The sequence below is a fragment of the Scomber japonicus genome, chromosome 19 (genome assembly GCF_027409825.1).
Source record: "Scomber japonicus isolate fScoJap1 chromosome 19, fScoJap1.pri, whole genome shotgun sequence".
NCBI lineage: Eukaryota > Metazoa > Chordata > Actinopteri > Scombriformes > Scombridae > Scomber > Scomber japonicus.
In genome coordinates this window covers 20,553,866-20,568,390 of record NC_070596.1, presented here as the reverse complement: position 1 = coordinate 20,568,390, position 14,525 = coordinate 20,553,866, and the positions used below count along the sequence as shown (strand labels likewise).

General features: G+C 41.2%; 1 protein-coding gene across 1 annotated transcript in view; it reads right to left on the bottom strand.

The window, feature by feature from the left end:
• ptpn13 (protein tyrosine phosphatase non-receptor type 13) overlaps positions 1-14,525 on the bottom strand; it is a 47,010-nt gene that overhangs the window by 4,749 nt on the left and 27,736 nt on the right. The window contains exons 11-37 of the mRNA XM_053339632.1: positions 13,663-13,737; positions 13,377-13,548; positions 12,885-13,035; positions 12,631-12,769; positions 12,176-12,328; positions 11,443-11,625; positions 11,156-11,318; positions 9,973-10,369; positions 9,264-9,370; positions 8,128-8,182; positions 7,525-7,634; positions 7,216-7,323; positions 6,925-7,056; positions 6,347-6,831; positions 5,822-5,938; positions 4,353-4,446; positions 4,132-4,217; positions 3,865-4,033; positions 2,321-2,535; positions 2,097-2,195; positions 1,666-2,006; positions 1,413-1,566; positions 1,089-1,244; positions 809-980; positions 454-664; positions 226-311; positions 40-101 (exon numbers count right to left, since the gene is read on the bottom strand). Of these exons, the coding sequence (XP_053195607.1) occupies positions 40-101; positions 226-311; positions 454-664; positions 809-980; positions 1,089-1,244; positions 1,413-1,566; positions 1,666-2,006; positions 2,097-2,195; positions 2,321-2,535; positions 3,865-4,033; positions 4,132-4,217; positions 4,353-4,446; positions 5,822-5,938; positions 6,347-6,831; positions 6,925-7,056; positions 7,216-7,323; positions 7,525-7,634; positions 8,128-8,182; positions 9,264-9,370; positions 9,973-10,369; positions 11,156-11,318; positions 11,443-11,625; positions 12,176-12,328; positions 12,631-12,769; positions 12,885-13,035; positions 13,377-13,548; positions 13,663-13,737 (4,392 nt within the window). The remainder of the gene's footprint in view (positions 1-39; positions 102-225; positions 312-453; positions 665-808; positions 981-1,088; positions 1,245-1,412; positions 1,567-1,665; positions 2,007-2,096; positions 2,196-2,320; positions 2,536-3,864; positions 4,034-4,131; positions 4,218-4,352; positions 4,447-5,821; positions 5,939-6,346; positions 6,832-6,924; positions 7,057-7,215; positions 7,324-7,524; positions 7,635-8,127; positions 8,183-9,263; positions 9,371-9,972; positions 10,370-11,155; positions 11,319-11,442; positions 11,626-12,175; positions 12,329-12,630; positions 12,770-12,884; positions 13,036-13,376; positions 13,549-13,662; positions 13,738-14,525) is intronic.

Here is a 14,525-nt window from a genome sequence, read left to right as displayed (position 1 = left end):
AGAGCATGAAAATAAGCATGTATTTATTTCTTAACCTACCTCTAAAGGACAAAGTGCTGCAAGACACTCTGTACCTCTTGAATCATCTCCTTTAAGAAACCCTTAAACAGAACACAAATGGAAGCATGAATGTTAAGCAGTACGACAGTGTCAGGACAATAATAAGCAACATGGTAGGTATAATAAACATTTTCACAAGTGGCACACCTAAGATCTAAAACATACCATTGATGCTGGATGAAACCTTGGGGCTAATGTTGTTGTTAAGAAAAGAGACACTTTTCTGTCCCGGAAAAACCGGCTTCCCGTCCCTTTGAGCCAGAGAAAAAAAAGAAGAAAAATTAATTTATTGAAATTATTACACACATGTCAAGCTAAAAATAACCTTCTGTAAGGCCACTGGGAGAAAAGACCAACAGGATATGCATATGATTCTTTGTTAGTGCAGACTACCTTGTGGCCTTGAGAGTCAGGTCGTCGAGGGAGAGCTCCAGGAGTCGGGTGTTCTCACTGAGGGTAAGTTCCTGAGTGGGAGCGCCATTGATGTAGTGGATTAGGTCAAGTGGTTTCAGACTGCCTTCCTCAGAGGCCAGTGATTCTGGCAGGATGTCTTTCACGAACAAGACTCCATACATGCTGTCACTACCACCGTCCAACAACAAACCTGGGGATTGAAGACAGAATAAAACTGTTTATATTTGACTTTAGGTGTAAATGAAACATCTGGAAGGGATTACAAGGCAGGTGGACAGTGATTTTCAGGCATACCAGGGATTTTTTACTCTTGTTAGTGAGGGCTCTTTCTTACCCAGTGGTTCTTGGTTGCCCTTGAAAGAGATGTCAGGTAGCAGGTGGGCTTCTATGGAGGGCTTGGGAGCCTCCAGGACCCTCCCTACCACCAAGTCAACCATCCGGGGGGCCGCTCGCACAAGATTGACTACCTCGGTGTGGCCCATATTGGTCACATCTGTGCTGTTCACCTGGACATAGAAAATATACACTTTGAAGCACAATCACTCTTTGGCTAGAATGAATACACCAAAGACTCAGGCTGTAAGTAGAATAAGGGATTTGGGATAAATTCGCACCATGATCATTCTGTCTCCGGGCCTGAGCCTTCCATCTCCTTTGGCTGGATCCTGGACGATGTCATGGATGTAACATCCATGATCATTACCTTTGGTGAGGGTGAAGCCAAGGCTGCCTTTTTCAGACTTCAATAAGGAGATCTTTAGCTCTACTTCCTAACAACAGACAAGAATCTCAGTTACAGGAATTGCTATTCTAGTATTCATACTACCTGAATAACTCTTCAAAATTTAGATACACATTTTAGTGGTATTCCTTTATTTAAAATGTGGAAACTTTCAGATCACTACATTTTTCATCCTGAGAAATTCCTAAGTGCTTACCGGGACAAGTTCCTCTATATCCTGTCCGTTGCCAGACATGGTGAGGTTTAAGGGCAGAGGCAGAGGAGGAGGCAGGGGGTCTGGGCTCGGGGCAGTGTGGGAAGACACCATAGGCAGAGGGGATGTTTCCAGATTCATGGGGGATGAAGGACACCTGTCCAAACATTGAAAAAGAAAAGATTATATGAGATAAAAGATGACAGAACATCTGTAATGCAGATGATATGATATTATTTTCACTCTGATCGGGTACCTCTTGCTGAGGTCCGATCTTGTCATCGACAGGTTCGGGGAGTAGAAGGCTAAGTTCATGGTGTCGTCCAGCTGACCGGTGCTGTCATAGCGTCCCAGTCCCAGGTTGCTACTGGGGGTCTGGTAGACACTCCGCTCCCAGTTCTGTCTGCTGTGCTCCAAGGTGCTGGGGCTGAAGGCTTCCTCAACCTCCTCATCTCCATCAGTACTGTCGCTGTAGCTGTTGTGTCGGCCGGGGGTTTTGAGAAGCAGCCTCTCCAGGGCATCCTCCACTGCGCCCTGACTCTTCTTGCCAGTCTCTGCCTGGGTCACTGGCTCCTTTCTGGGCGATGACATGGGTGTCTGGGAAGAAGTAAAAATTATAAACGGTTCTTAAAAATTCCCAAAAAGAGAATTATTTGCAGTAAGAGTATTGTTATTAGAGATTCCCACCAAAGCTGTAGCGTCCATCTCAGGAAGAATGCCATGTTCAGGTCTACAGAGGAGCAAAGTCACCTCCTGTCCTGTTCCTCGCAAGGCTGATATCACCTCCTATGTGCACACAAGAGAGAAAACACACAATTACAAATAAATGATGGTAACCAACGACATTCTGATTTGATTGATTATTTCTATCACATTGAGGCAAAGCACGAAAAGATATATATTTTCCGTACATGTTGCGAGAGTCCTTTGAGGGAGGTCTGATTGACCCGCAGGATGACGTCACCCACGTTGATGCGACCGCTCTCTGCTGCTGGTTGGCCAGGAAATAGTTTTTTAACTCGCACCATGCTGGATCCGTGGGGCTCATCAGGGATGTTCTCCTCTCGACTGAAACTGAAGCCCAGCCCTGATGTGTTCTTCAGTAGACACACCTCAAACACATTATCTGTGGGGGACAGGCACATGCAGGTACAGTGAACTGGACACTCTTAAGTTACCAGTATGTGATGTGCGTACATGAAGGATCTGTGACAAAATATACGCCCATAAAGGATTTACTACTGATACTCATGATGTTATTGGTACTACAACCAATATGACTAATCAGAGATACTGGACTTGAGGGGGCAGATCAGCTCCTGTCTGAGCTCCAGATTTGATGATAGGAGAAATAATAAGTTCATAATTTTCCAAAGAAAGAGTCACCAAAACTCAAAAACACCTCTAAGCACACTGACATGGTGCCAATGTTTTCCTGAAGGCTTAACATATCCTTCCAGACACAAACCCAATTAGGAAACAAATCACTTGGGTGACTGAGGAAATCAAGTTACTGTACCATGTAAATGCTTCTCTCAGTCTATTACATCAGTCTGGTAGTCTGGTTATTCACAGTAATCCAATTCTAGTATTCATGCAAACTTGGTAACTCCCTGCAGAGCGTACAACTCCAACATATCTCTGAAACATACAAAGAAGGAATGAATGTATCATCCTTTCTAGAGAAACAGATGCTCCTTCTGACCACTATTCCTAGATTTGCCATTCTGTCTTTTGGTGTTTCATAAATAAGCAGGATCAACAAAATAACACTGACAGTCACTGATGATCCTTTTTGAAGAGTTTCCACCATATCAGTGTAATCAAGTGGAGGCAACCCCTCACTGAATAAAATACGAATTCAGAAATAAAGAAAATGTTATATATAGTCAATCATAGATGTTGCTTAAACTATACATTGGGATAACTGTGTTTAAGGAGGAGACAGTGGATTAACCAGACACGAGTACATCCTGTAGCTTTACATCAATGAGCAGTTAGACAAAACAAACATGTCTAGTTCCAGTAAAGCAGTACCAGGGTTTTCTACAGCCACGCCAGCCACTGAGCTCTAAATTAGCAGCAGTGTGCAGCTAATGGGTTGTACACACATGCTCGTTTTCTTGCAAATAAGATTACCAACAGCAAGTTACTTTGTTTAGAGAGAACAACAGGGTTTAGTGTAACACTGTTAAGAATTATACGCCCTAAATAATCACAGTGTTTTCCTACTTTCATTACCATCCTCGTGGACTCTAAACATTTGTATGGTACTGGATGTACTCTAGGGAAACAGATGTTTTACACTAAAATAAAATATACACATAAGCTGAAAACTGATGGCTGCTGAGGTGTACTAACAACAGCAAAAGTTTTTGTTACTTAAAAAACAAACAAAAAAAAAAAAATATATATATATATCACACTGCTTGAGATTTCCTACTTGTTGCCTCACCTTTTGTTAGAAAGCTGTACTCTGGTTTGTCTTTGACCTGAAGTGGCTGCTCTTTGCTCTTCATCTGTTTTTGGTCCCTGTCAGCACACGGCGGGGTGCTCTGAGGTGTGAGGGGAGCGTGGACACTGTCTGCAGGCGGATGACCCTTCTCCAGCAACAAGTGCACTGTCTGCAGGAGGATGTGATGAAAACCGAGTGTTACTGGCCAGCTGGGATGCAACTAAACAGCTTGTCAGCAGGGTGCTTGTGGTAAATGTCATCCCTCACCTGCCCAGTGTCTCTGAGAACATCCACTGCTTGCTGATGAGTGGCGCCCTCCAGGCTCTTTCCATTGACGGCCACCACACGATCCCCTGAGGATATGACAAAGAGTGGTTAAAATATCAAATAAAGTAAATAAAATGATTGATTCAAAATCTAATAGTAATGTATAATTCAGTTTTTCTGTCATACATCATTACTTGTAAAATGAGTATTTAGGCTAATACCTTTCTGTATCCTTCCATCCAGCTCAGCAGCTCCTTTTGGTATGATGGCTTTAACATAGATGCCTCCATGACGAACGGTTGTGTTGACTCCCCCCTTAGAAATGAAAACGCCTCTTAGTATAATTAGCCAAAAAAGAAAATGGTGCATGGGTGTATGGGGGTTGATGGTAGGTGTGGAGGGTTTTTTTCCATTTCATTTTCAAATGAACTTCAACATGATAAATGCTTTATTCATACTGTAAACTCCCAACCTTCCCTACAAGTTAATATAACAGTATGGTGACATAACATATCACACTGACTACATAATAACACCCTGTCAATAAAACCTGTAAGTAGATGTACGAAGAGGAGAGTCAGGCTTGGAAGATTTAGAAGTAGAAGATTGCAAAATAACTGGCTCAGATTTAGCTTTAGAGTTGGTGTTGTCATTTCTGCCACACCCAAAAGTGTACTGCTATTGTTTAGTGTTGCAAGTGGTGAAACCCACCTAAGCAGGATGGATTTGTATGTATTTAGGTTTTTAGCAGTTGTTTACTGTGCCTGACTATTCCACCTGTAGGTGTGAACATGTATGCTGTGTTCAAGTGTTGTGAAATCATTGTCAGTCGTGACATGATGCCTCAAAACATTGCTGAAAATTGAATGAGAAAGTAAGAAGTTAATTTGTTCCCGTTCATTTTTATCAATTCATCCTCAAAATTACTTTTTGTATTTCAAGTTATGTTTTTTTCATTTATCAGACTATTCCTTATGCAAACAGTGCAAGGAATAAAGCATTTATCATAGTCATCATGAGTCATGATTTAGTTGTTTAGTTTAAAAATCCTCCACGGTGATGTTATTGACAAAATAACTGAGGTTAAATCTAAATGATCAGATATGATGTGAATTCATTGCCCATTTGGTTACGATGAGTCTCAATATCAGGTTCAGTATTAATAAGTGAATGTAATGGTTAATTCAATGTAAATATTACTAAAAACAAACCAATGCTCAATCAAGTATTATTCCAAACTTATATGACAGCAACCTTGCTTTAAAAACACACACTCAACTGATTTGGTATTAAGTGTTAATTGTGCCTGAGGAGTAAATGAACCCATGCTAATTAATAAGTGTTTAAAATTCCTGAGAGGGAAATTATATTAGTCAACCAACTTAAAAGGTGTCCTGTGGAAAGGTCATTCATGAGTTCTGTTTGAAATGTTTCTGGCACTAAAGTTATAACTACTGTATGACATAACATTAAAAAAAGCTGTTTTGATTAAAATTAAATAAATGTAGCATGCAAAGAGAGCGAGAAGGTGAGTAGTCCCAAAAGAGATTCCAAATTTGACGACCGACATACAGCGTTAGGAAAGCAAACCACACCAAACAACATATAAACACAAACGGATGACAGCGACAAGATGAGGAGGGGAAAGGGGGCAAAACAAAGAGAGGGTGAAAACCTTGCCGAACAGTACCGTGACACTTATGCCCAGGCTGCTGTCTTTTTTGGACAGCTCAACGTCAAATAGTTCTCCTGGACGGAGACTATTGACCCCTGGGGCATTACCATTTAAATTTTCCATGGTGTACTCCTGCAAACAGAGAACAGGGTATTAAGGTGAATTATCACAGGCTAGAACATGCAGAAAAGAAAAAAAAGGGAGTGTGAGGAGGCTGAATTGGGTACAGCTCAGAAGAAAATTAGCGGATGACATGCAATGTACAGGTAGAAAACTGCCTTGCATTGACTCTGTAAATGCAATGATAGGCAAAGGTTATATACAACAGGCAGTTAGTTGTGCCAAGCATCTGGCTGGTCATTTGTAATGCTTGTTTATGGAAACATTGTCATAACATACACTGATTTCATATTCTTTTCTGTACCACAAATTGCTTTTGTGTTTTGTGAGATGTGGTGAGAAAACGACTATCATGTGGGGTAATGTGTAAAAGCAAAGAATCCACATACAACAATGGATTCATAAACATAAAGGCCGCACCTTTTTGGCCTTGAGTTTCTCTTGACCACTGGAATAAGTCTCCTCATCCATGTCTGAATCACCCCAGTCTGAATGCTCAGAAACTTTGGGAGGTTCGGTGACTTTAGCTTTCCGAGTTTTGGGTGGCAAAGCTGGCGGCGTGGGATCCAAACCCACACTAGGTTCTGGTCTATGATGTTGGGCAACAGGCGCAGCTGTGTTGGTGGCTGTGGCTCTCTCGAGACACTGCTGAACTCCATTAGCAGGGGGTTGGCTTAATCTAGCAGCACTGCTTGTCCTGGAGTCCTGAGAGCTGAGGCTGGCATTCTGGTGGACTGGGGAGGAGGTGGATGACGGTGTGCCAGTGCTGGGAAGAGGAGGGCTGGGGCTTCCTGTTCCTACATGCTCCTCTGAAGAGGTATCAAAGTCTAGTTCCCGTCTTTGGCCAGAGTTATGTACCTTCAATGAAGACTTTGCCTGGTAGGGAACATAGCCTGTTGAAGATTCTGCAAAAACACAAAAAAAGTGATTAATCTAAGGAGCAAAAACAAAAGATGTGAATTTTACACATAGCAACTAAAAAATGACACGCATATTACCTTTGTAGAGCCTCTCTTTGGGCTGTGACACCACCAGAGTAATGTCATCTGGAGCATTTTGGAGGATGTCAACAGTGGTGGCATGAGAGAGCCCTTCCAGCTTTACATCATTCACAGAGATCAGGCGATCACCTGCATCAACATGAAAACTGTCACAAGTGGTACACAACAAGCTGGCAAAACATAAAACTGAAACTGGGTCAACAGAGAAACATCATCACAGCACTCCACAAATGAAAAAAAAAACATCTAAGCACTTAAGAGGAAGAGTGTAGCCAAATGCGAGCCTACCAGGTTTGAGAGAGCCATTGACATCAGCAGGACCCCCAGGAGTGATGGAGCTAATGATGGTGCCGAGGTCCATACGACCAGAGCTCTCCCCTCCGACAACCTGGAACCCTGGAGAACACACACAAGCATAAACCAATCTAAACACATACGTATATATACACACACACATATCCCACCACGAAACACCAGGGCAACACAAGTGCCTTAAACGCAATTTATAATAATTCTCAACTCTGGCTGCTGGGACTTGGCCGCAGAGACAGCGTGAAATTAAGTTTTTATTTTAGGAAGAAGTATATAGGCTCTTACCCAGGCCATATTTCACATCTTTCTTCAGGTTTACAGTTGTGATTTCTCTCTCTGGAGAAGGTAAGGCATTTAGCCTTTTCTTTAGTGAATCTGTGTAACAAAAAGAGACACTTATAATAACTGGAAAATAATGATGGCAACAGTTCTGTCACTTCTGACTGATGCATATCGTATTGCAATTTTGGTATTCAGAGTGTTTTTATACATCTACACTGTGACTATTAATCAGCCCAGGCAGGCCTACAGTAGGGATGATGGGCCCCTACTTTAGCACTGTTGGCTAATGGGCAAGACAAAGACAGGCTAAGCTAGGATAAAAGGGGAGGTCATGAGTTCAGTGCCAAGCATGAAGCTATTAAAATGGTGGGACTGCAGCCAGAATAAAGTTCCACTGGCAGGCAGCACTGAGAGGACAGAGACTCAATTCACCTCAAACACCTACTTTGTTTTGGTATGTATATCCATACTTTGCTGTACCACAGTCAGCAAATGGTTCAACATATTGATGGGGGAGGATTAAGATAAAATAAGAAATGCTAGAGAGTAGTGGCATATTTACTGAGTTCTGTGCAAAAGCAAGAGCATCCAATGTCTATGTGATACACACCATTAACAGAGGCTGGGGTAGACGGTGGTCCAGAGCTGTGCATACTGACCCCTGCAAAGAAACATAACAGATCAGTGAGGCTTTGTTCAGTATAAAGAACAATGGAGATATCATCACTTAATAACATATACAGATGCCCCTGATGACCATAATCTGAAGTACACGAAATTAACTTACATCCAGAACTGAGGAATATTATCAGCGCATAACTGGTCTAAAATAGAGCATTAATTACAGTCAACCAACAAAAGATGGTTTTATGTTCCACTGCTCTTCTCCTGTAATTCAATGAGTAGCAGGACAAAGTTGATTCATATCTATTGTGCATGCCAAACAGAGTCTTTATGCGGGAACTATGAAAAACAACAATAAAAATCTGATCTGGTCTTTGAGGAAAACTTTATTAAAATGGTCTGATTTTTTCTGGTTTCCATTGTAGATAATGAGCATTCAAGCTGAACAATGCGAGTATAGTTAGAGGACATTTAAAGAGGGGTTTCACGGCTTGCATTTTCAAAAAAAGAAAAAGAGAAAAGTGAAGTCATTTAGGATAACTCCTAAATTGAATGTTCTCTATTCAGTAATTCTTCAACTGCAGCTGCACAAGTAAAAGCTAATAAAACTAAATCAAATGTGCAATGTATTTAAGGTAAGATGTGCCACCTGTTTCATCTGTTGACTGTTGATTTGCTGAAGTGTAGCCAGACCTCATCTTATCTACTGCAATTATCGAGTGGTAAGTCTCACTCTTCATGTTTTATATATCATCATAACGACCTGCTTTGATACTGTTACTGAGAACAGTTTGTGATGGAGACGTTCAGTAAATATCCAAACAAATCTTCAACACAGAATCTCCAAACTGAACAAACCATAGTGAATCACTGTTCTCACTGAATGAATAGGTATCTTTTAGCAGTGGAGTTTGTCACTAGAGCAGCACAGAACTATTCACAACTAACTACTGCTGTTATATGATGTGTCACTGACTGCTCTAGAGACTCAGACCCACTATTATGATGACATGGATTTATATGAGCACGGATGTATGTTTCAGATAAAAAACTCTGCACCACTGCTGCCATGCTTCACCAGTGAACAGGATCATCCTACACAGGTCAGCATCCCTTACCTACTACATATGCCTGGCCAGTATCCTCTATGGAAGACGTGTCTGATTCTTTTTTGGACCTACTGCGGCTCCAGGCTGGGCTGCTGTGAGACACCGAGCCAAATGATCTGTGTAGATGAGAGCAGAAGAAGACGATTTAGTACGAGGAATGGGGGCAGAGGAGTGAACAGGAGACTGCTCGGCTATACTAAACACTTTTTCATTTAAGGATACAGAATCCAAATCAACTTAAAATCATATGATTTGTAAAGCTGACACGAGAGGGAGCAACTGGCCCTCAAACAGGTTTGGTAATAATTAAAATAAGAGTGTACATTGGTTGGTGAATTTCATGAAAACACAGACCCCCAGAGGGTTAATTAGAGGCTGGAGTCAGAGTTCTCCATGTCCCTGTAGTGTTATGCAAAGCTATAGTCCCAGCAACAAGTCTTTGATTAGTAACCTCAGTCGGCCCTACAGTGAGCTTGGAGATGGTGAAGACTTTACAAATAAGCACATGATCCCATTTCCCAGATTGAATGAGATACTGAAGAATTAAGTAAAACGCATGAACATATCCCAGTGTCTGCATAATTTGACGAGTAGAAGGGAAATTAAATGCCAAGAAGAAAGAAGTCTACATTTACAAAATCCACAATACTTAAATTTATTCAGAGCTACTCTCTCACATACTAATGTATTAAAGTTCTCAGTTCCTTAACCAACATACTTGTCCTGTTGGTGTGAGAGGGAGTCCGTGTCTGAGCTGGCTCGCGCCTGGCTCAGTCCGCTTTGTGACTGTCCACGGTACGACTCTGCCACGCGGTGCCCCGGAGACTCTGGCATCTGTGCGAGGTTGTGGTGGGAGCAGCTCATTATGCGGGGATTGGAGTGGACCATGGAGGCCGCTGGATTGAAACCTGGAAAGTGAAGCTCATCTTGGACTAATAGTGGGCCGGACGGTGCCTTGTTGAGGGCCACCTCCGAGTAGGAGATCCTCTTCAGGTGGTCTGGGTTGGAGCGTGTCGATAAGCTGGGCGCCAGGCTGCCTGAACTCACTGTCCTCCCCACTGCGTCTCCACTCCGAGGGTCAAGGGAATACTGCAAATTGCTCAGGGGGCAGTTCTCTGTTACCAGGAAGAGCGTGCAAAATGTTAATAAATGTTTTTGGTCAATTATAAGAAGTACAAGACAAAATTGAAAAAAAAATAGCAGAACAGGAAAATTCCAAGGAACTCCACAAAAGTGATGATCTGTGTCATTCACACCCAACAGCAGTCTGGAGTAATTATTGTCTAGACAGAAAAGCAGTTTCTGTCCTTTGCACTCGCAAGCAAATCTTTTTATGTTATTGAGATATCCATCTTAATTATCATAGCTAATGGTCTGGCAAGTCTTCTTGGCAAACATCACCTTATAAACCTAGTTGTGTTTTTGTCAACTATCTGGTGGGACTTTGTGATGACTTTTTTTTAGCCAAGTAAAATATATCTGAGCATTGCACCATATGTACATGTTTGACAGACAGGAAAAGATGCGTAGAAATGAAACCTTGCTGAAACCAAAATAGCATCATCAGATATTATTTGGCAATTTCATACATAACGTATTTTACAGTAAATGAGAAATATGTCATCTGAAACAATCTTAAATTTTAAGAGCGGGAAATGAGTGGGCATTAGTTTTTATCTGGACAGTGTGTGTGGGAGGTCTGACACATGCAGCTGCTGCTGGAAACAGTGTTGTTACTGTTGACATCATCAGGAGGTTTGTGTCTCTCTCATCAATGGGTCTTTTTTGTGACATGCTAACCTTCCTCTAACTGAGTAGAAATGTAACTGCTGACGGGTCATTTAGTCACAGCCGTTTAAGGTCATACTTTGTGAACATGTAGCTGCTCACGTCTGTCCTACCTAAGTCCTGCAGCTCCTGGTTGTTTTGGCGGGCCTTCATCTGCAGGTGGAACTTGTGCTGATCGGAGCAGAGCTGTAGCAGGTACTGACACGTCTTATTGCTGTCTGTCTGAAACAGGTGCTTAATCCCATCTGATGTGTTCTGAAGGCATATCTTCTTTTTCTTCAGGACAAGAAAAACATTTAAGACAAACTGAGGATCATCTGTGCTAATTTGTAGTGAATAAACTCTATTTACAATGACATATCATAGTTTTATTTCTGATAATAAAGACACAAGTGCATACTGTAAAGGAAATCTTCTTAGTGTCCCTCCAGGGGAACCTCAGAACCGGCGTGCGATTTCCATTAAGCACCTCAAAGATGAGCACACCCTTGGCGTAGACACCCAGCATGATGCCTGTCTGGGACCTCTTCTCAGGAAGCACTCGATGGAAATGAACCCCATATTCTGTCAGCCTTTGGCTCACCTTTGAAACAACCAAAACAGACAGTCTTAAATTCTCAAAAAAACAAAACCCCCATTGATATCAAGCGTAAGGATGTGAATGTGTCATGAGACAGATTAAACTGTAATACTGGGCCTTTTCATAAAGAAAAACAGAACATAAATAAAAAGGGGCTTTATCCAAGTCAGTGATCCAATATGAGTGCAATGTTATTTTCAATCTAATTAATACAATATGACTTCAGTTGCAAATAGAGCTGCTTTAGTGGTCTGTAAACAGCTCAATAAGAAATATTACAATCAAAGAAAAATATACAAGGCAGAAAACAACTGCTTTTGTTTGTAGTCAACACTGTGAGCTTTGGTTTACTGTCCAACAAACTCAGACATAAAACGTCTTCTGCCAAAGTAAACTCACAATTTGTGCTCACAAAACCGTCATCATATTTATCACAAAATAAACACTTGAGCTGCAAATTACTACAAAACAAACACCAAACGTAGCAATAGCTGAAAATCCTTTAGTACATCTGTTTGAAACCATGTGTCCTATACACTTGGCTCTTGCTGACCTTGAGGAACTCAAACTCTGCCTCTGACTCAGACGCTCCATAGTAGTTGCTGTGAAGTTTAGGCAGCTCCTCCTTGATAGTCGTCTGGTCCACCTTATCCAGGACTGACACTGGCAGATAGTGCTCCAGTCTGAAATATGTCTTCCCATGAAGCTGAGGCACAAAGATGAACAACATTATTTTTAAGATGAATTAATTTCATGAAATATTTCATTTATGGACCATTGCATTATTAACTTATTTTTTGTTTCTAAAAAGGAGAAATGAAATACTGCTTTTAATGTGTATATTCAGAAATACTTTGACTAAAAAAATGTTACACACTATAAACAATCAAATCAATTAAACGAAAATGATCATAAAAGTGGGAAATAATTGGATACCATACACCAATATTTTAAGTAAGAGTGTTGCTAACTGATAATGCAAAGATGTATTATATAGAGATTCGATACCTCAGGTTGGTAGTCGCTGAATTCAGCTTGCAGTGCTAGAGAAGCCAACAGCATGGCATCTTCTGTGTTGCAGCGCATCCTCTCCTCCAAGACATCCTTCCTCAGCTGCAGGTAGTACTGATGTTTGGTCAAAGTATGCCTGTCATCCATCAAACATAACACCAGTTATTTTTGGTTATCGTACACTTGATATGCCAACACACTAATCTGTATCATTTTAGATTTTCAGCTAATAAACTAAAATATATACTTACTGTATGAGGTTGACATCATCAAGGAAGAATTTGATGCGTAAGAAAAGGTTAAAAGGCACGTCAGATTTCTTCTTCTTGGGATCCTCCTTCCATCCCTCTGGAGCCACTTTGGACAGTTTGGCATCAGCCTCAACGAAGAAAAACTCATTATCTGTGTGTGTGAATTTTTTTTGGTGAGGGGAGAGAGAGGGGTAGGTGACAGATGGAGGACAAATCAATCAGTGAAGTTGGGCTGCAGCATAAGTTTTGTATCTTTAATGAGTCATCATGTGTAAGAAATAAATTCACATAGAAACGCCATCAACCTTGCAGTAAAAACTAATTAAAGCAAACGTGTGATCTGACGCTTTAAATTTAACAGTCATTTCAAGTTTTTTATGAGCAACACTGTGGACTGGACTCAAATGCATACACACACACACACACACACACACACACACACACACACACACACATCAAATCACAGATGTACACAGGCACAACATAATCTACCTCTGAGGTACGCTAGGCCGAAGAGATGGTGCTCCACAAGCCCGATGTGAGCAACCACCATATCAAGAACGTCTTTACACACTGCCTTGATGTCACAGCTCAGCTCCAGCTTTTGGCCGTTCAGCAGCACCACGCCCACCTTCCTCTGCACTTCCTCTACCTTTCCACGTTTCTTCGGGGCAGAAAGGGGAAAAACAGGGCGGGAGAAATGCATTATAAATGAGAAATAAATCTGTTTCTGTGTCAATGCCATGGATATAAAAGCGGCATATATGTACATCCTCACCATGATTGAAGAGGGAACAGACAAGGTCACACAGGGCTCGCTGGCCATCTTCACAAACTCAGGCCCATGGAAGTTCTGTCATTGGTGTAAAGACAAACAGCCACTATCACAGAAAGGTCTTTGATTTGACCAAAATCTTAAGAGATCATTTTGAACCTGTGATTTTCTTTTTTGCATTCATGACAACTGGTTGTGTTTAGAATTTCATCACTTGCTTTGAGGGTTGATCTGTGATACAAAAACACCTGCACATACACACAAACACTTCCTTTGTATACTAAATATTCAGGTTCAAAGCTGTTTCGATCAGCTGCATCAATCATGAAACTTCGATAACAGCTCATGTGATGTACACACACACGCTTCCTTGTTGACTGATGGTTTCCTGTTACCAAGCTTCACCAGAAGTTGAAGAGCAAGATTCCTTTTAGCATGAAGGTTTTTGTTTTACAAATTGGAAACCACATCTAAAATTATATCTATTTAAAATGCACTAGAAAACACACTGAAGCAATTTTATCTCCTTTACAAGCACAATTAACTTACTTGGAATATAACTGATATGGAGTATTTGGGGTTTACTGTCAATGAGTTAACACATTTTCATAATTTGTGATAGTAGGTGGAATAGTCAGACCATACTCCTAAAAATCCCACATATCCCAAGCTGAAATGAATCATAGTTTTCCAGTCAGCAGTATTTAGGGAACATCCAATGAGAACAGCATCAACAACCCTGTTATGAATGAGCTCACGAAGTTAAAATTGTACATCAGTCATCAAATATCGCAATATAGACAAGCTTCAGGCAATAGATAGTCAGACATTTGATTTAGGGAGTTCCCATCTCAAAGTGAGCATTG